Below are 22,611 nucleotides of genomic sequence, written 5' to 3' on the forward strand. Positions count from 1 at the left end.
TCAGTCATGCATCGTGATAACATAGGAAAAACCTAAACACACTTTTAAAGCCATTCTGTGATGTTCACTTTGTTACTTTATATTGTTTTGAACAAATCCAGCCTGAATTACTAATTAAAAGCACTCTGCTGAGTAGCCAGTAACTAATCCATTTTTTCCCACAGGAGGACATAATCCTTGCTGACTTACCCTAAAACTTGCTTAGTGTATAAAATATTGAAACAAAGTTTCAAGCTGTAGTGCTAATTTTGAGTGTATTTGCAATTTATATACAGTGCCCCTTTCCAGTACCCTATTACATAGAATAAACATGCATTGCAAAAAGTAGGCCATATTGAATTTGATGCAATTAAAATAGGATTAGATTCTTATTAGATTAATTAATTATTATGAACAGCTGTCCATCTGTGGGCCATCTCTGAATGTGATCAGAATTCCCATGTTTATGTACAGCTAAGTCCTCTGGGTATCAGTCTAAGGATATCTTTTATACTCATCGCTTAGATAATGTATTCCTGTTTCTCTTTTATCAGTTCAACAACTGTGTTGTTTTTCTTGAAAAAATCATTGTTTTTGTTATTTGCCACCCTCCTTTCTCCTGTATGGCCTTCTACCTTCCAGGTGGTTTGCATATCAATCACAAGGACTTTTGAAAATATTGTCTTCTGCAGTTTTGACTTTTATTTTGTCGTATTTTTTTTTTCTGCTGACAAGTTTTTGATTCCTGTGACGATTTTTTTTCCCCCTCTGGCACGCTCACAGTCCTTTGAAAGTCTGAAGTGAACTGGTTGACTCTGCCAGCCTTTAATATGCTTGTATATTTTTTTTCCTGTCTTGTTGCGCTGGTGTTTACAGGCTTTTATTATTCCCTCCGGAGAGGCATGTCACCACTGGAAGCAATCTGCATTGATTCTATCTGCTCATTTCTTCTTAATTAGCTGATTTGTTTCACATGGTAACTGGATCCTCTTGCAACCTGTTTATTTAATTTCAAGGCAGCAAAACCTTCCCTTTGTGGAAACTAATCCTCATGAATAAAGCATTGGTAACAAAGGATCACTTAGCTCTCTGTAACTGGTCAGTCAACAGCCGAAACTCAGACAGCACAAATAGCTGCTGCTTACAAGGATGCTGGAGTGTTTACAATTGTATGCTACGAATGAAAAATATAATTTCTTTAAATCCCATTCTCTTCACCATAAGGATGTAAACCTGTTTTACACCAATAGATTGATGCTGGTTAAGTTAAACTGTCTGTCTCAATGGGTACTAGCTGTCTTGGGATGCAAATAAATATTGATGTTTGAAAGTGATTTCTGAGAAGAATGTAAAACTGTACAATTTAGCCAATTTCCATGCCGAATTTCTAATAATGATTTAATTTTACAGATTACCTTATTTCTACATATTTCTTTGTTAGGATTAGTTGTTAGGTAGCTACTTGAAAAAGCATTTATTAAATCATGTTTGCATGTTTTTGCTACAAAGAAGCCTCACTGTTAAACATTATTTCTCAATTAAAGAAACTTGTTTGTAATATTTGAAGATTACTCTAACCCTGAACCTAACAGAGGTATGAATACTTTTGAGCCAAACTATAATTCTAGAGTTTGTACGGTTTAATTGTTTTTTATGTTTTTTACTGAACATCTCTGTAGAACATTAGAACAAATACTAAAATATGCACATTTTTATATAATTCCCTTCATCAGCTCTTTACCGCTGATCATACATAGAAAAATCATGCCACAGTTTACATATGATCAATGTGCATTGATAACATTTCTTTTTTGCCAATAGATTGTAGAGGCCCACAAATACAAATGCTGCTGTTAAAACTGCAGTGTGTAACTTTTATAAAAACATATTTTTCAATTATGTTGACATTTATTGATACTTTCCTGGAACCAAAAGCTCAATAAATAGTAAAATAACAATCCTAAATGTACTGCTAGTTTTAAGTTTTCTTATTATTATAACATATGACTATTTTTTCACTCTATTTTTTTTTTGCTAATAACAATAAATGATACAACTGTTGCCGATCTCTACATAAAGGAATAGCACAAGGTGAATTTAAAATTCTTTACCCCAAAACACACATCGTGTTCAAAACAAGGTAACTCAAAATCTACACATAATTCCAAGATGTGGCAGGATTAATTATTTCACAAGATATGCTTTTTATTTATGTACTATTTAGTCTAAATAAAATGACTCTAAATGAATTTAATTTAAGGAATGTGCGCCTTTTGCTTCTTTACTGATTTTTCAGCTAGTGAAATTACCACATATTAAGAGATGTTTCTCAATTCACCTACCTGTGAAATACATGGTTCTCTTCTTGTAGCTTTGATTACATAACTCGATCATCCATTAAATATAAGATCATTTTGCATGCTTTATTTTTGTGGAGAACATCTAATACTACTTGCTAATACAGAGTGCAAGGTTAGTCCAGAGGCTTGCATCTATACAGCTTAAAATTCAACGAACACAAGCAAGATGGCATCGGCTTTATGTGCTGAATATCAAACTAGTTTTAGTAAATGAACAATATACCTGGAATGAACAAAGAATCATATCAGAAACAGAATAGATGTACATTTCAAGGAGAAATGTAAAATTGTATTTATTTTATGGTTTTTTTTTGTTGATTACATTTATCTTCTAACATATGGAGTCATTTATTTACTATATATGATGCAAAGAAAAATGGTAAACATTTTTGGTAGTGATTAATTATTCCCAATTGTTTTTTTAGCTCCTACAAATTACATTTTTGGGCTTAGCTGTAGTAATTCAACATTTTCAACACTTTTGCACAGAAAGAAACATGTAAAACCATTCCTGTCAGCAGTCAGTGTCTGAACCTCTATGAAATCCTGAACTGCTCATTAGTGAACCATGCTGCCTCATATGATTAGCGATGAAGCCCTGTTTCTGATGCTGCGTTAGTTTTTGACTATACATTACAAGTCACACTTGCTGTATGTTCTTGGTTTCTCCCGTTCAAAGATTTAAGAGAACAACAAAACAACAACAATTAGTCTTCAAGGAAGATTCAAGGAACCTTTTTCCTTGAAGTCAGCCATGATTTCAGTTTATTGTGTAACCATGCCATAACCAAAATTTACAAAGCTACAGAAATAAAATAGTGATTTTAAAAAAATTTTACTTATTCTGCTCAGTACCAAATCTTGATCTGGCATCATGCTGATATTGATTTATTTATCATCTGGAATAAAAAAAAGACTTTAACTCGTGGTCTCTGGTCCAGTCTTCATATTTTGTGCACAATCTTTGCTTGGTGTGTTTTTTATTTATTTATTTTATTTTTTCAGAGATGTGACTTCTTTCCTATCCCTGTTCACCCCATGCCAGTATGCATGTTTCTTTACAACTTTTATTTAACCAGGAATAGCTCATTGAGATTAAAGATCTTTTTTTCAGGCGAGTCCTGGCCAATAACAGTTTTCAAAGTTCTCTGCCTCACCGTGCAAACTGAATCATTCACACCTTTCTCCTTCCATTCCTGAGCTATCTCTGCTCTAGTGACAGCCCTGTATATTATCTGAAACTACGTTAAAGCTTTCTTGGGAATGCTTATTCTTTCGCTACTGAAATTGAACCTTTTTCCTTGAAGACAGCCACGATTAAGTAAATATTTAAATTGGATATGATCTTATTAGTAGTCTAAGAAGCTATGTAATGCTTTATTGTTAATTTCATCCACCCTGTTCTTCAAATTCAGTTCAAATAACATCAACTAGCTACCTTGTCTTTGCCAGGCATGTTGAATCATTAAATAGCACGGCTAAAATACTTGGGCTCAAGTTAACTTTTATTACTCATGCAAATAGTTTCTTCTGAATACTATTCATGGCGATTTATGGTGGCCAATTCACAGTACCACCATCAATCCTGACACTCAAAACTTTGTGAAAATAAGTTATTAACAAACACTTTCTCAGGTTGTGGCCATAACTGGTGATAATTTTTGGATGACTGCAGCATGAAACATTATCTACATCACTTACTTTTCTAAATGAGTGTTGCCTTTTTAGCACCACAGTAATATTTATTTCTAAACAAAGGCTATTTGTCGGCTTCATTTACACTTGCTTGTTCAGGTTCTTGACACATAAGCCGCTTTCCTCACACAGGGATGGTACAACAAAATGGCTGTCAGCCACAAATCCAGGGAAAAGTGTGAATATGTATTGGTGATATTTTAGGTTGAATCATAATTTCAAACCACATCTATTCAGAGCCACATAAAGATAATTACAAAGCCAGCCTTCCACCACCTGAAAAACATTTCCATAATTAGAGGACTAATTTCTCACTAAGACCCAGAGAAACGTATCCATGCGTTTATCTTTAGTTGCATTGATTACTGCAACAGTGTCTTCACAGATCTGCATAAAAAATTAATCTTCCATGCAGCTGCTCACGTTCTGAAGTAGAACCAAACTTGGAGAAGCGGCATTCATCTTCTATGCACCACAAATCTGGAACAAACGTCTGGAAAATTATAAAACAGCAGAAACACTGAGTTCTTTTAAATCTAGACTACCAACCCACCTGCTTTGCGTTGCTTTTGTACCTTAATTAATGAAACACTAACCAACATTTTGATTTGTTCTGACAGGCCTTGGGAAAATTATGTTTCAGTTGTTGATTTTTGTGTTTTTATGATGTAAAGCACTTTGAATTGCCTTGTTGCTGAAATGTGCTATACAAATAAAATGTGATTTGATTTGATCTATTTTAACAACTTTTATTCTGCTGAAAAGGCGCTCTTTTTTGTGTGGCTGGTTGTAGCACAGATTTTATGAGAGCCTGGCACTGCTTAATTAGTTTCTCCAATATCAGCTAACAGTGTCTGTTACACATCTGAAACATGTCTTCAACTTCTTACAAAGCTTTGATATGCTGACTATAATTAACCCAGTTTTAGCCTAAATGTGTTCTCAGAGGTAATTTATTCATATTATTAACCCAAAATCCTTCTGTGGGTTCCTATTATTCACTCTCAAAATGAGGGTGTTTATAGGAATTCTCAGTAAAAGAGTATTTAAATGGTAAATGGACTTTCCAGTCATACTTACCACCCAAAGCGCTTTAAAATACAATACAATTTACTCTCCCAAATGCACACACATTAATCCGCTGATAGGCAGATCGGCAGGCAACTTTTCTAGGTAGTTCAGTTTTTAGGAAGAAAGTAAAAAACTAGAGCAGGGATCTGGCAAATCAGGATCTGGAATCATTTATGTTTTAGTTTCAACTAAAGAAAGTTTAAACTACAGATTACTAGGCAGACGATGGATAGTTTAAAGCTAACCAAATGGGTTAGTGGTGGTAGGAGTTTTTGGGGGGGAGTGGTAGTACTTGTTTTCATAGTGGTAGTAGTAGTTGCACTATCTGTAATTGTAGTTGTTGGACTGGTTTGTAGTACTAATACAGGTGGTATTTCTAACACTAGTTACAGTTAAAGCTTCAGCATTTGTGTTGCTAGATGTTGTAGTAGTACATGTCACAGTAATAGCAGTATTGATAGTACCAATATTGGTAGTAGTATTGGTATTCACAGCAGTAGAAGTAGTCAAAGTAGTTAATGCAAATTAGCAATTAGCAAATTAGTAATTTCAATAGTAATACTAATTGTAGTAATGTCATTCACAGTAGCAGAACTATTTGTATTAGTAATCACAATAACAGTAGTAATGATAGTGATGTTATTTGTTGTATTAGTTGCAGGTGTTGTAGTAGTAACACCTGCAACTATTTGTTTATTTTTGCTGTCTGTGACCACATCAATGTTATCTGTTTATTGTGACCTTGTAAACACTATCATTTTTCCTTCCGTCCCTTGTTGGTCTGTCTCACAGCACTATTAGTTAGTCGAGTGAACTACAGATGAGCAATGCTTTGCAGAATCAGAATTACATTGGAGGCCATTTTTCATTCTGCTAAACTCTTTGCAGCCAAAGAGCCATAAATGGGCCTCTTTACTTTCCTTATTTGTCCTTGTCTACTGGAGGTTACCGCTGGCTGACAAAGACTGAATTTAAGTGGACATCAATCTCGATAAAGAGGCAGAGCCCAGAGTAATATTACCTTTTCCATTTTTTTCACAGTCCTTTTACAGCAAGACAGAACAAATAAGGTTGTTTCATATCATGAACTTAAACATTAAGGTTTAAAACTAACCATTTTTCCTGCTGTAATTTTACGTCTTGTCACTTTTAGTCTCCATATTTCTATCCAGTAAGTCCAATTTGTTTCAAAAAACCTTCAGTCCAAAATGGGACAAAATGTGTCTAGTTGCAATGGCTGTGTCATGTTGATAACAAGATTTCCTCTGTCTGCCCAGTGGCCTATCTAAGCCCTGCAAACGCGACGCAGTAAAAATTTGTCTCAGTGTGTCACCGGTGCCACAGCGGACTGGACTTCATGTACTCCACATAAATGAGAGTCATTAATTCTTCAAGTAGGTAGTTTTCAAATGCAATGCAGGAGTAGCTCTCCCATGGGAACAAGCCAACCCAATCATCTCTTATTCCCCTGCTTTTCTCTTTGCCTTGTCTTTTCTTTCTGACATATCTATCTGCTTTCCTTCATCCGAGTAGTTTCATCTGTCTTTTGAGTTACTGATAAGTCACCAGTGTTTGGAAAGATTACCAGAATCCCTTATTTTTTCACTATCTTTGATTGTAAAACATACATTTCTTTTCTTGCTTGTTTCAGTGTGTTATGATCAGCTAAAATTAAAAACTAGGCATCAATAATGAATTTGAGTTAGTTTAATTATAAAGTGGAGGTCTGAAACAACAGTATATTTAAAAGTTAAAAATATCATCTTAGCAAATGAAACATCTCAGCTGTTTGGTCATGAGGGTCATAAGAGATTCTGACAGCCTGATAGCCTTCATTTAAAACACCATAAAATCACAAGAAGGGTCAACATAATATTGTTAATTCCCAGTTGTCCTCTCTTCTACAAACTTACTAGGTTATTACTGTATGTGATGCAGTATGGAGAAAATATTTTCCTCTTTGAAATTATTTTGATTGTCTCAAAATCAATAAGTTGGATTTAATGTGCCACTGCAGATTGTTGATAGTGGAAAGATGCATCTTTAATTGATTAATTTCAAGATTAAAAAGCACTGATTGAAGTTAAAAACATATCAGATTGTTTTACGCTGTACAAATTGATAATTGTATTAGAAACCAAAACACTTGTGGAGAATTACAATTCCGAAAATTTAACTTGATAAAGGAAAAAAGGGGTCTAGATTTATATCATGGGATGCTGGCTGTACACTCACTTCCTGCCTCTTCCTCCCACTCTACCTCGCCTCCCCTTGGTCCTTCGTCTCAGCCTCACCACAGCAAGCGAGGCAGAGATTCCACAGTGCGTCTCATCCATCTTGCACAGTATGTAAAGACAGCAGCGCAGGAGGTTGCTTTTTCTCTTTTCCTTCTCAAGCTAGAAAGTTACCTGCAGATTCCAACATATGTATTTTTTTTTTTTTTGTGGAAACTGTGAAACAAAAACAGCTCTCAACTTTTACCAATCTATACTTTGCATAAATGTGGGTGGACCTTCCACTAATTGCATACTACCTCATTTAAATGGAGTTTAATGGCACTTGTGTTTTCGCTTGGTTTGCACACATTTGGCATCCAGAAACAGCTTTGTACATTTGCCCATGAGGGTATAACCTTATATTTGCTCAGCAGAGCTGTCATGCTCCTCCCTGCTTTCTAACTGAAGTTTTATAACATTCTTACATTAATTAGAGAATGTATGATACATTTATCTTTTCTTTAGTTTGGAATCAGTTTTTTTTTCAAAATATTGATGCATCCTCATACAGTTAACCATACCTACTGCACATTGATGCTTGATATATTCTGAAATGCAGTTTATTTTATAGTCTAATTCAGGTGTCTACCTACTGTTGTTGAAAATTGCTTCTTTAGAATTGTGGTGCAGTGCAAGCCACACAATTAGTACTGAAGTAATTGGCATATTAAGATCCTTGCAAGTATCACAGGCTGTTTGCAAATCACAGTGTAAACAAACAGAAGAGCTTTTTCAAAGGCTCTGAATCCAGCATAATTAGAAAAGAAATGGAGCCAGAGCCAAATGTTTTTTTTTTTTTCAAACCCTATTCAACTGACATTTACTGTTCCTGGAAAAAATGAAAATTTGAACAGCTCTTTCTGTTTCTTTCTGTTTGTTTGCTCGGTTGTTTTGTTTCCTGTATGATCTTGCTACCTTATCTTGTTTTCTTTTTCTAATTAAAGTGTATTAAGATCTTATCTTTTTGTGTACAAGGGTGGGGTAACTAAAGTTGCAAACTTTTAAGTGAACTAGCCTCCTTTTTTGGTTTGTGTGCAGAATAAATAAACAGCCAAGGAAGTCAGAGGCATCACGTTAGAAGTCATTGTTTCCGTAGTGTCCAAATGACAGGATGACCTTGTTTAGTTACAAGGTAATTTTTAGTCATTATGACAGCCTGCTGGTGAGGTCCTGTCCTGGGAGGTCTGTGGACAGAGAAACATGTCTCTGCTTCCAGATCTGGAAATTACTCAGTGGGGAGTTGGTGGTTTGGTGATGTCTTGTTCCCTATTCATGACTTTCAAACTCAGATCTGCTACTGTAGAGAACATTTCACATTAATACTTGGAGTATTTGGGTCTTGTTGTGCCGTGGCAAGAGACTACCTATGAGTTCATATATATATATATATACATATATATATATATATATATATATATATATATATTAAAGAAACATAATTTAAAGCACTTTAATTCTGTTTATTGCAACTCACTCAGCTAACCTTGTGCAAAATCAAGCTAATTTGAAGTCCATTCTGTTCACATTCTTTCAGGATTATGAACGCAACATGCTTTTTAAAGCTGTCATTTATGATGCATGAAAGAGATGGGAGGTAATGAGAAGAGTCTTGTGTTTTACAAGCCCTTCCGGCTTTTGTCCAGCCAATTTAATAAACCTCTATCCTTCCTGCAGCAGGTGTGCTGGGCTTGCAGTGTTTTTTTATTTTTATTTTTATTAAATCAACAACTCATCAGCACTTTCTGCTGTTTGTTTACTCGATCAAGTGGATCTGCATAAAAATTCAATTTGCATCAAAAAGCAGTCATGATTGTAATGAGTGATAGGGGAACAGAATAAGTAACCTTTTTGGCTGTTTGTCATACTGGTTTATTTGAAATAGCCTCCAGCTGTATGAGCGTACTAACCTCAAACCTGTTCAAGCAAACAAATCCTTACATTTTAGATCCTTCATCCAGATGAATGTTATATTGGCAGGATGGTAAATGGAAAACCATTGCTGGTAGAAAGCCAAAAGAAGTTCTGTTTGCAATTTGCTACAAAATGAGATCAAAACAACTTTTTTGGCTTGCATGTAAAATATTATGTTTGGTTGAAAACTCACACTGCACATTACCCTGAACATAATCTTTGCTGTGAAACTTGGTGTTGGCACCGATGTGTTGCCGGGAAGCTTTTACTTTAGCAGGAACAGCGGAACTGGTCACAGTTGATGGGGGTGGGGGAGAGAAAAAGTAGACAGATCTAAATAGAGCAACATTTTGACAGCAAACCTGTTAGAAATGTTTCCAGTTTTATTCAAAGAAGAGCAGAAACATGAAACCCATTCATTTGGCTGACAAATGTTTATGTTTTAGTAACTTGAGCCAAATATGTGGTGTTTATCTTGATCAATAGCTTGTTTTACCCATGCATGAATAGTTCTGTATACCCCTAACTGGGTTGGCAAAGTATTTAAGTATTTAAAGAATTCCTACAAAAGAGCAGAAGCAGACTTTTTCCAACGTTTCTTTTCTTTTTTTTTCAGTGTAAGCTAGTGGAGCTCAACACATCTATAACTTGAGAACCCACCAGAGGCTTGGGAAGACAATAAAAAGAAAGCCTATTAACCAATTTTCTAACCTTTGCTCTGCTTGAAAAGCACTTTTCAGATCGGGGCAGGACAAATTCACATAAAATAAATCCAACTAATTATGCAAGGGTTGTAGAAATAAAGAGAAAGGCAATTTACATAACTGAGATGAGACGCACCCTGATAGCATTGTCTTTGGGGACCCACATGAAACCATTTTCCTTATCGTTTTCTAGAATAGTTGTTTTTTTCCCCTTATGGTAGTGATAGTGGACTGCTTAATACTCTTGTGCTCAATTGTAAAAGTATTCATTTGCATTTATTTTATTTTCCATATTACACATGATAAAACCAAAAATCTTCAGTTACAGGCCATCATGTGATAGACACATAAACTCAGCACTAAGGTGTAGAATAAAATGAATACAAATCTGACATATGTGCTGTGCATTTGAGTTCTGCCCCTTCGCCCTGAGATTCAGTGCAACCAGTTGCCTGTGGAAGTCCTTTAATTTTTCAATAAACTATCCATCCAGGACAAATACAGTTTTTCTGTGAAAGCCTCTGAGTTATTGGAGAAAACTGGATGGCAAACAGCACCTGAAGACAAAGGGATGTTGTAGAAACATTAGGGGTGAGGTTCTGGAAAGTTTGAAGCAGAATTAGATGAAATAAAAACTATTTCTCCAGCTTGAAACATTTATAGAGCATCTACTGAGACATTGTGGTCCGCCTACACTAAAAGGCTAGGCAAGAAGACCATAAATAAGGAATTCTGAACGATCTAGAGAGATCCAAAGGTCAGTTGTGATGCTCTGCAGGTCAAATATTACCACTACTAACAAATCTGGCTGGGAGAGCTATTATATGAATACTTCTGTTGACACAAAGCCATAAGGAATTTGGTTTAAAGCTTTACCACAAGTTGGGGACACAGCATACATTCGGAAGAAGGCATCCTGTTCAAGCAAGACCAAAATTAAACTGTTTAGTTTACATGCAGAGCGCTATGAGTGCTGGTATGCTACTGCACACCACCCTGATTGTACATATTGCCTCTACTTTTCATAAAATTCCAATAAAAATACCTTCAAATTTGTGGGATCCTGCAAGACACTGTCTCTGTTCCATTGCATCTATCCTTTTATCACATCCATTACTAATCGTATGTGTGTCAGTCCACACCCTTTGACTCATCCCTATAACCTGTTTTTTTTTTCCCCCACTGTGACAGATGCCATGCTGTTGGTGGCGCAGAGGCTAGAAGGGCCTTTCAACATTCAATCTGTCATGGATCCTATTGATGTCAAGATTTCAGAGGCCATCATGAATATGCAAGATAATAGTGCCCAGGTTTCTTTCAGGGTAAGTCAAATATACTCCACGGAAGAATAGAAGCTGCTCCGTACACATTCTGATGAGGTCCACTCATATTTTCTCAACAAAAAAGCAGTTTGCTCGTCATGCAGGATTGTGTCTAAGGTGTGTACAACACATTCTAATTATGCCAATTTAGGTTCTGAATTATATGTTTCACATTGGTCAGATAATCATAGTTTAGCTAACAGTATTTAATGTGTTTCCTGTGTTTTACTGCATTTCTCCTTGCCCACAAAACTGCAGTTAGGAAGGGAAAAAATGTAGGTGGTTGTGAGGAATATTGTTTCTGCCTACACCGATTTAGATGCCAGTCCCCATTCAGAGCTCAACGCTCTATTGGCTGCCTCATTCAACAGATGCAGTTTTGTTGACGGTTTAACTAGATCTGTGGTGTTTTCCCCAAAGCCTGTAAAAACTAAGCCCTTCCAGCTTAAATAGCGTTGACCACAGCTCTTAACTCTCTGACTTATCAGTGCGGTTTCCTCAGCTTTGACACATAGCACCGTCACTCTGGTGGTGTGGACTGAATGATTCAGGAGACTTTAAAAAATGCTGCATGTTTTCTCCTATTTTCAGCATCCACAGCCATTCAGACCGCTGCCAGCTGTGTGCCCGTGTATTTGTAATTGCAGGTTTTCCAAGGCTGTGGCCAGCCGAAACTTGCAGAAATCTCGAGGTCTGCTCGTGATACTTCGGATGTGTTCAGCGCCCGCTTCAGGCCCTACAACCCAGAGGAGCCGCCCACCACTGCAGCTGGCACAAGCTTGGACAAGCTGGTAAGGACATGAGGTGAAACACTGCCATTTTCAACCAGAACATCGTAAACATCATTTGTCTTTCTGCCTCGACACTGTTGATTAAAGCAGGTGATTTGCCATCGTAAGCCCTTGGAGCCGGAAATTAATTCTTTTGGCTTGTCCTCTATTCAGCCCCATCTATCGATTTTTGTTTGTTAACAAACCAACGGCTTTACCCCGAGAGGGCAGCGAAGGGTGGGATGTGCCCTTCTTGTGATTGTGTACTTTGCAAACAGAAGAGTAAAGGATAAACAATGATGGATAGATTTTGTGAGGCTGACCAAAATATTTCTTGCTTTAGAGCATACCTCTATTTCCAGTCAGATTGTCTCCGTGTTTGTTCATCTTGATGTTGTTACAGGAGTATCCATCTCAAGTAACCTTGCAATCTAAAATGTTGAGTCATGTTAAAGGTTAACAAGAGGGTTGGAGTCCAATTTAGCTCTGACAAAGCTCCCATCTTGAGGCTTATTTCGAGCCATACTTTGTCAACTCCTTTCAAATATTCAATATTGGTGTCTGTAGATATTCACAGAGCCTTAAAGTTTTCAAACCCTCTTTCCACTTTTGTCATTTTCTAACATAATAATAATATTATAAGCACTTTCAAACAAATCAATGAACATTAACAAAGTGATAAAAAAACTGCAGTTAAAAACAGATATAAAAACAAGATAAGAAAACAAAACATGGAAATAGACATGAAAACATATAGGACTGAGTGAATAAGTGGATTTCTCACTTCACTTTAAAACTCTCCACACAACATGCAACCACAAGCCTGGTAAAAACCAGACCCTTGTCCTATGCGATTTGCTTTGTGCAGAGGGTCTAGGCTGTTGACTGTGGAGAAGCAATTGTTTCCTGGAGGCGTGGACTCTATTGAAGTTTTAAATTTATCCCTAAAGCTGGAAGGAATTTTGGAAAATAGGGTTGGAATTAGGGTTTAGGCCAATTGAGTAATGGGTTTTATGTAGCGATTTTATTTAGTGATATCAGATTAAAAGGGGCTAAATACAAATTCATGACTTCTTTGTAAGAAATGTTGAAAATTGTGTATCCTTTTTTCCTATTTCACAATTATGCTCTGTTTTGTGGTGATCTTTCATAAAAAGAAATCCCAATATAATCCATTAGACTTTGTGGTTTTAACAACACAATAAAAAAGACAAACTAAGGCGCTGTATTTGAAAAATTAATTATCCACTTTTGATAAAAAAATTATTGGTATGTTTTTTATATTACATCCTCAAAACAAAATATGCCATGTTCTTGATAAGCTATTTATTGGTTGCATATCTGGGAAAGTTGCTGTTTTAACAATAATTATGGATTTTTGCAGTAACATTCTCACACATTAAATACTTTGATGCAGTATTAATTGTATGCTGTTGTTCATTTTGATTGATTACAAAGCATTTTTGATCTCTCTTATGCAGAAGAAGCCTTTATTTAAAGCTGTTTGTGCTCATCAATTGATTCTTCCATCCACACCTAATTAAATTAATAAGGATTTTTCTGTGTTTCTGCCTTTTTGCTGCAAACCAGAGGATGGTTTGGAGGACGATGCAATTCAGTGTAAGATTCAATATTTGTTGTACTTACTCTCTTTTTGCTTGGTCTGTTGTTTTGTGGTGTTGTTTTGTGATTTAAGGCTGGAAGGGAAAACAGCCTTTTTTATTTAGCATATTCTGAGAGCTTCAAACTCTATTTTCAGTATATCCAACCAATAATAAATATGATCTGTTGTCACAGTCATATTTTCATCTCACTGGATTCACATATGCCTGCATATGACATATTTTATATGAGCTATATGAAGAAAAAATACACTTAATCTAAGCTTTCAAAACAAGCAGATCTTGTTTGACACATCTGGCCTGCAGTTATTATTGAAGTCCATTTTACGCTCCTGTCATCCCTCAAGCCAACTCAACTCCTGGAGAAACAAATCAGGATATTACCCACTGCAACTTAAGTGCTAAAAACTAATTTACATAGATTACATTAAATCGGGTTTTAAATTCCTCTATTACAATTTCATTAAATAAGTTTACAAAAGCAACAAATTCCATTATCAACCAACCTGATCTACCCTGTTCTGACCACATGATGCTACAAAGAGTATTTCCCAATGGTGCATTTACCATGTACAAATGGAAAAGGAAAATGACTTTCCATTTAGCTGAGTTTGGCTTCATGTTCTTACCTTAGGTTTGTTTCAAAACTGCGACTTTATTTATTGTAAGATTAAAACCTTCACATGTTGCTGTGATATATCAACTAGTTGTTTATTTGCAGAGCAGCGACAGATAAGTCCTACTGCCTGCATTGTAAGATTTTTTTTACTAATCTTTTTCCAGTTATTTTAAATTACAGAATATAATTGATGTTCTCCATAGGGAATGTATGTAGATCCTTACCCTAACTCTGAGACTTTCTAAAGGCTACAGCCGTTTCTGAATCCAGCATGTTCTAAAGGTTGAATACTCAACAGCGCAACTTCGCTCTGCTCCAGCCTTTTTGTTTCCTGTTCAAAGTCTTGCTCTCTCTCTCTCTTGCAGCCTGAATGAGCAGAAAACATGTTACAACATATTGTGATAAATAAAATGTCCACTATCAATTGCTTCTTGCATCTCTGTACAAGAAGCAATTTATGTCAAAACGAAGGAAGACTATGAATTTCAACCAAGTGATCCCCAGCATACACAAAAACAATTTGCAATCATCATAATTTCCTCATGTTTCGAGCCAAGCAGCAGGTGCTTATTGTTGTATGTGACATTTTTTTGTCATCGTTTATGACCATTTTTTAAGCATTCGTTTTTATTTTGGATAATGATATGCACATTTTGTGAGCCTTATTAGATAGCAGTTCTCTGATAACAATATCTGTTCCAGTAAAACAAAACTGTTCATTCTTCTTGCCAGGATGAAAATGCATACATTTTATTAGTTTAGTTTGTGCCATTATTCTCTCAATAACAGTTGATGGCTTTTTTGTCACAGGTATCTTGCCTTTTTATATAAACACCGACGCAGAAATTTCCTTTACATTTTTTTGTGAGTTGCCTACTGATGCTGCCCTGCCTTTTTTGTGGTTCCTCGTTGCTATTCCTACAGTAAGAAGAAACATCTTACTATATCTAGGACAAATCTGGACATATAATTCTAAAAGCTCATATAGTCCATGTAGTTTCTGCTTTTGCCTTAGGGTTTTTGAAGTGATCTATTAATGTTTTTAGTACATTTAGGATTATTTACACAAGATAAACCATTAAAAAGTGGATGTTTACATCAAGGGAATATTTTACAGTGTATTAAAGATTGCAATAATATTAGACAGCATTTAGTAAAATAAGCTGCATTTGGCAAAATTTAGCTGGCAGATACTAGAAATGCTGACATGGTGTTATATTAAATAACAATAACCTATACTGGTAGAGCTCATTCTGATTAGCTAAACATTAATAAAACATTTTGAGATCAAATAAAAACATGTCAAGCTAATGTATTAAATTACATCAAAAAGCATACTGGTCCTGTAATGGAGTGATGACCAGTCCACAGGATAAACCCACAAGTTTGACCGATGTTTGACTTTACAACATTTTTTTCATTCTACAGTGATGGCCAAAAAATAAACACTGTGTCTATTAATTCTTTGGTTTTAAGAATAATTAGGTAATGATTACTAGACTCTAAAACAATTTTGGTCCAGCCTCAATTACACGATAGATAGCACCATACTATTGTTTATTATACAAAGACAAAAAGAACAAAAAACCTTAGGTCTTAAAGGGATATGCTTTGTTTTTATTATGACCTTGAGATTTCAACAAAAGACCAATTTTTTAATAGTTTTTGAAGACATGTAAGTGACTTAAAATAGAGCTCGGGGTAATTACAGTTGGTAGCTACAGTCAGTAGCTGCAAATCCTAGCAATATTGAAACATCTGTGTGAAAACATCATGGCATGGGTATGTTTATCCTTGCCTAATTATAATGTAGGCACTCATTTCTCACTGTGCTACAGGACACACGCTTTTCCCACAGGAAGCTTTGGTTTGAGCTCATTTCTTTATTTCCACCCAATAATGAGGAAAAAGTTCAAACACAGACTGTAGCCGACTCTGTTTGCAGGCCTGTTACACCTGAGAAATGCCAGAACACAGCAACTTTGGTTTTGCCGGCAGCTTTTCCTCTCAATACACATCCTGACTGACATCTCTGCCTGGTGTTTATTTATCTTGCCTTCACAGTGTACAGCAGAATAAGGTGTAAAAGGGAAAAGTTGTCAGTCTTTCTCTAACAGCTCTGTCATGCCTTCATTAGCGTGACAGCATTTATGTGTTTATGCTGCAGCACTCCCTGCAGATCTGAGGTCTTCCCACAAGAGCTCCTCTTTGTTGTCCCACTTTCTGTCCTCGTTTACATTCTGGTACAGGATAATTACCCGTGACAGTGGCACGGCTCAACCTTGTGGAACTTGACGATGGCTTAAAGTGTCCTTTGATAAGAACTTCTTGTCTGGATTTACTGCAAAGTTGGTGAGTCAAAGAACGCGCAAGGAAAGGCAGGAAGTGGCTGTACTCATTTCTGCCGTTGCTTATAGAGACTGGAGGAGTAGACCCACCTCCGGCTCAATGAGCCATGACTGTTTAATTGCCTGACATTCTGTCAGAGCACACACCCTCGAAGCTTGGGGAGAAATGGAGATTTTAAAGTCCAAAGAGAGGATAAAGGCTCGGCACGCTGTCAGGCTTAGAGGCACATTAAAGATAAGGAGTGGAGCCTTTAATTTGACTTTTGTAACAAGTTTTATGCTGTTGAATTACTGTAGTTTTGTAAAAGGTGTTCCTTTTGTCTCCCTTGTGTAAATCTGTTTTTACATGTGTGTGTGATGCAATAAGAAAGAAATGAAAGAAACACACTGAAAGCTGACAAAAGAGAGACTCTGTTGAGAACAATATTTGTTAATTTAAACCATTCATCCATGACTCTTGGCTCATCAGCTGAACTGGGCTCTATTTTTGAAGCACTTTCCAAACAGTTTCCTTGAATAACAATGCATAATATATCTGGAGGACTTCATATTTAAATTCAGAAACTTCACTCTATTTGGTGAAAAAATGTGTGCTGCCTTAGGTTTTTTCGTTCGTTTCAGATTTCTTTCACACTTTTCTGTAGATGTCAGACAAAGGTAGCCAGGATAGCCACAAAATGCAGCTTTCAAACAATGATTTATTTAGCAATGGGAAGAGCCATCAAATGCAACCTGAACATTTATCATCATCAATGTCAAATTTATTTTTGTTGCAGAAATAAAATCAAAAGTTCACCAGTGTGTTTAGGTTTCACCAAACAATAACAAATGTATAATATTGCAGGAATAAAAATACAATAGTTAAAAAATGTAATGACAAGAGATTAAATTTGATTTGTGTTTCATGTTCGAATCTCTATAACTAAGGAACAGAGATGATTTTTTTAAAAGCCATTTGAATGATCCTATGGTATGAGCAGTTTGCATGTAGAGGTGAGTTATTCTAGTATTCAAAAGAATTATCACCTTCTAGTTAAGGCCTATTTACTTCTTGGCCTTCAAAATCAAAACATTCCTTAAGCAGAACTTGTCTGACAACTTAAAGTAACATAAAAGATCAAAAAACAACACATCATGCTCATTGTGTTAAGAAATTCAAGAAAAGAGAAAAACAAAAACGTCATGTGCATTGATTGTTTGATATTGTTATAAAGCCATTTAAAGGTTTTACAGTTCTCATGAAAACTTTTAAGCGTGACACCCCATGACCATCACTGGCCACAGTTAGCCCTCTATAAAAACATTGTTCCTGCTCAGCAGATGAATTTAATATAAACATTAATTAAAGCATTAATACCTCTAAGTATTTTGAATATGATTCATAAACACGGAGGGTCTTACTCACATGAATAAATATCGTAATTAATTTGAACTTTCTCAGAGGATTTTCTTTCTTTCTTGTTTTTCCCTCTTTTTGTTTTATTTGTTCTGTTGCAGAAAAATCTTTCCATAGGTGAAGTCCTTGAGCCTCCTACTCTGATCGGACACCAATCCCATGTTTCCGAAATCATCTTGTTGGCTTTTGGGAAAAATAATATGTTGAGTGATGAGATGGCAGTGAAACATTTTGAAAAGTGTGCATCTTGTTGCATTTGCCATGTAGCTTACAAAACATGTCAGTAAAAGACCATCTTACTGGCAGTCAAATGTAACAGCAATAGTGTGATTTTTCTGGACTGATTTGCTGCTCCAGAACCAGGACAATTTGCCCCAATTGATTGAAACATAAATTCTGCCCTCTACCAAATAGTCAAGAATAGTCAGTTCATAACCATAAGGCCTTATTAGTTTTAGCACAATTACTTTTTCACATAGATGAAATTATGAAACATAAAATCATAATTTTGCATGTTGTATTTTTACTCATATTGTCTTTGTTGGAAATGAACATGTATGTGGTGATCCAAAAAATGTTGATGTGCGGAAAAGAAGAAAATCTTGATCAAGTCTGTAAGGTGCAAATGCCTTTTCACAGTGGTTTGTCCTCACATATCACTTCAGAGTAATTCAGAAAGTTGTGTTCAACATAAAAAAAAGCAGAACTGAAACACTGCGGTTACTCAGTTTGCACACAGGTTTTTGTTTTCCTCAGTCTTCACAAAACAAATGGAAAATCTAGAACTGTAAACAAATTTGATCTCACTTCTTCCTGGATATATCTAAATGTTGACTCCCATCTACTTTCCATTGTTTGTCTCACCCTTTTGCAAACTCCAAACAGTTTTGAAAGCAAACAATCAACACTCAGGCTGTCTGGCATCCAGTCACGCAATCCACTCCTTAGTACATTTTTAAACTTGCTGCAACAATTACCGTGAGCTGTTGAAAAGTGGAACACAAAGAGATTTAATATAAATTATTGAACATTAGTAGCTCATAGCTTGCGCTGTGGCATGAAACGGTTAACATTCCCAAGAGTAAAAAGGTAGTTGGGAACATCATACAATTGTCTTTAAGGTGGACATGTATTACCTCTGATTGTTGTTAATAAAAATAAGACTCAAAGGTTTTATCAGTTATTAGATAAATCTATCTCTCCAGTTTAGTTTTTATCATAAAATTTGGCCCAAAGTTTGAAATAATAATAAACACAACTTATGTGCAAGTCTTAGATATAAAATAGAAGAGGACCACATGGGACAAACTGCACTAAGAAAATACCTTTTCACATTTTTCACACTTTGTAATATTGCAACCACAAACTTCAATGTGTTTTGCTGGGATTTAATCCTAGCTTCCAAAGTCAATGCCTTTTAGAAACCATCTTTGGCTGTTATCAGAGCCTTTGGGCATGAGTTTAACAACATTCTACATCTGGAGACTGAACTTTGTGCCAGTTTTACTTTAAAATGGCTCAAGATTGGTCAAATCGACTGAAGAATGTCTTTAACGTGAATTTTCAATTCAAGATTCTCAATTCTATGCAAGTCTGGACTTTGGCTGAGCTATTTCAACACATCAGTATGCTTTCGTCTAAGTAATTTGTTGTATTTGTGACTGAATTTTAAGTTTATTATCCTTCTGGAAAGTGAATCTCTGCTTTAGTGTCAAATCTTTGCAGCCTCTCACAAGTTTTCTCCTGGTATTTTTCTGTAATTACCTTAATCATCATCCAATCAACCCTTACCAGCTTATCTGTTTGCACTGAAGAGAGCACTAAAGCATGATGTTGCCACCACCAGGTTTCACTGGTGTTGGCTGTTACGTTGAAGTCGATGCATAGTGTTGGTTTTCCTCATTTTGCATTTAGGCCAAAAAGTTTAGTTTCAGTCTCATCTGACCATAGCACCATCTTCCACATGTTTGCCGTGTCCCTTGGACTGGCTTGTGGCAAACTGCAAATGGGACTTTATTTTAATTTCTTTTAACAATGATGTCCTTCTTGCCATTCTGTCATAAAGGTTATATTTGTGGAGTGCTTGAGTAATAGCTGTTTTGTCAACAGATTCTCCCACCTGAGCTGGAGATGTTTGTAGCTCCACCAGAGTCGCCTCGGGGCTTTGACTGCTATACATTTCCCTCATTAACAGGCCACCATATAGGTAAACAGCCATGTCAAGGTTGGTTTGCAGTTGTGCCATACTCTAACAAGTCTTTAGAATCCTGGTCCAGTTGAACTTTGCCGCAGGTTTTGCCCCTGTCTCATAGCCCAGTTTTTTGTTTGTTTACTGTAAAATAAAGACATCTGAAGTAAAAGAGTCCTGAAAAAAAAAAAAAAAAAAAAAAAATATATATATATATATATATATATATATATATATATATATATATTACATTGAAGTTTGTGATTATAATGTGAGACATGATATTTATACTTTGGGAAGGCACAGTATTTGCAATGAGTGTTAAATATTCAGTGTAAATAAAAATAAAAGTCATATCGTTCAGTAAGACTTTACAGAAAACAACCTAGTTCTCTCCGCCTCACTGCAACATTAAATCACTTCTTGTCTTCCCTTTCTATGGCTTTTACTTGGTGGAAGTCCAGTCAGTCAGAAAATAGTAATAAATCTGCTGGACAGCATTGGATAAATGCTGAGAATTGATGCCCTCTAGCCAGGAATTTTACACTTTGTTGTCAGGTTTCTCCATGATAGCATTTTATTTTTCCCATCTGTCTTGGCAGCACAGTTTCTTACCTTGAAAACTCGCAGGTCAATAAAAAGCTGCTAAGTGTGACAGTGGGATTGTTTGCGGGCTTTATGACAGACTAGTGATCTGTTCAAGTTTCTACTTTGCTTTTAGCCAAAGAATGTGTTGATGTCTTCTATGACTATGATAAGGGCAGCCTAAAGAGTGAAGGAAAGAAAGGTGCAAAAAGCAAAGTTTTTAGCTAGGTTTAAATATTTTGCTCCGTGCTGCTAAATATAATCTCCAATTCGCTGTTTATTTTTGCGATAGGATAAATGAATTGTTTAAGCAATTGAGCAATAGACCTCTAGCAATAATATTATGACATCGAAAGGAATTGAGTGTTCCTGCTAGCATTTTTTTTCTTTTCTAGGTTTAAGTGAAGAGCAATCAAAGAGTGGTTTGTAGTCAGTCGTCCTGGACGAAAACAGAAAGACAAAACCACATCCACTCCTCTTGAAAGTCCTGACCCTGGAATTAAACTTCTGCCATTCAGGAACATGTCAAGCCACTGAAACATTCTTGTTTGGGATACATGTAATAGAAGTAAAGTGGGCCTATCCACAGCTCCATTTTCTCAGTTGTTGTATCTGCAGGCTTTTGCCCAGCAAGCCATGTAATTATGTAGATTCCACAGATTGTAGCCATAACTGATACTTTTTCTAAGACCGCATAAAAATAAATAGTCTGGTTGTGCACATGTGGCACAGTTCTTCAGAGCACTGTTCGACCATGAACTTAACAGTTGCCCGGGTTGATGCTGGCACTCCAGTGTCAACGTTTGACTGAGCCTACAAATTCACATATATTTTTTTACATGATTTGCTGGTGAAATTAACACAAAAACAATGGATTACAGGCAGAAGTGCTGCAAGCATGAGCTTAAGAGACTTTATTATTGATGACATTTTTAGGGCGGTAATGTTTTCTTTACAAATTATATACCTGCTGTAGACACACCACTTATATTTTAGTGTTGCTATATATTTACTTCGGGCAGATAAAGACATGAAAAACTTTCTTTTGCAGACGTTATTCTAAGGCAACACTTTCTCAGTAAAACAGACACGTTTACTGGTGGTGGGATAAATCAAACTTCTATTTAAAGACAAGAGGTCTCTAAAACAAAGATCTGCGGCATTACACCACATGCAAATATTTTCCGTTTCCCAGCGAACAAAAAACTAAACACAAAGGTCCAGTTAATGTGTGCTGCTGAGTGACGTGTTCTCATTTAGAAGTATTGACAATATTTCTTCAAAACATGCCACATGCAAAAGCATTATTTACTTGTATGGTCTAACCACGGCTCTGACTGCACATTTTCAGCTTAGTGTTAAGTCTGCTTGTTGTCAAACAGTAAACCAGGAATCCTGGGTGGAGTTGCTGTGGGTTAAGGTTAAGCACTTTGGGGAAAGGTTCCTCATATGTCCCATGACTTCTCGATGATTTAGGATTTTTTTATTATTATTATTTTCTTCTCGTTCTCTTTCAGGAGTAGCACCTGCTGAACTGTAGATCAATCTTTATGTGGCACCATAAAACTAGAAGATTATTATGAAAAGAAAATGGGACATTTTTAGATGATGGAATTTTTGGACACTTATTTACGGTACAAAAGAAATGGAAAGCTTCTAGAGGATGTTGTGTTGTTTTTTCCAGCTTATGATCCTGGGAATTAACCACCATGGCCTGCCACCCAACTCATAGTTAAAAAAACTTTAACATCTCTCCCTGGAGGAA

At 36.0% G+C, this 22,611-nt stretch overlaps 1 protein-coding gene across 2 annotated transcripts in view; it reads left to right on the forward strand.

Moving 5' to 3' along the window:
* Positions 1-22,611, forward strand: part of LOC102223888 (glypican-6-like) — a 101,192-nt gene that overhangs the window by 56,404 nt on the left and 22,177 nt on the right. Inside the window, exons 5-7 of one of the 2 annotated variants that reach the window (XM_005799388.2) lie at positions 11,188-11,318; positions 11,966-12,109; positions 13,679-13,708. In XM_005799388.2, coding sequence (XP_005799445.1) covers positions 11,188-11,318; positions 11,966-12,109; positions 13,679-13,708 — 305 coding nt within the window. The remainder of the gene's footprint in view (positions 1-11,187; positions 11,319-11,965; positions 12,110-13,678; positions 13,709-22,611) is intronic. The other variant, XM_023337379.1, reaches the window with a different exon arrangement.

The sequence above is a fragment of the Xiphophorus maculatus genome, chromosome 7 (genome assembly GCF_002775205.1).
Source record: "Xiphophorus maculatus strain JP 163 A chromosome 7, X_maculatus-5.0-male, whole genome shotgun sequence".
Lineage (NCBI taxonomy): Eukaryota > Metazoa > Chordata > Actinopteri > Cyprinodontiformes > Poeciliidae > Xiphophorus > Xiphophorus maculatus.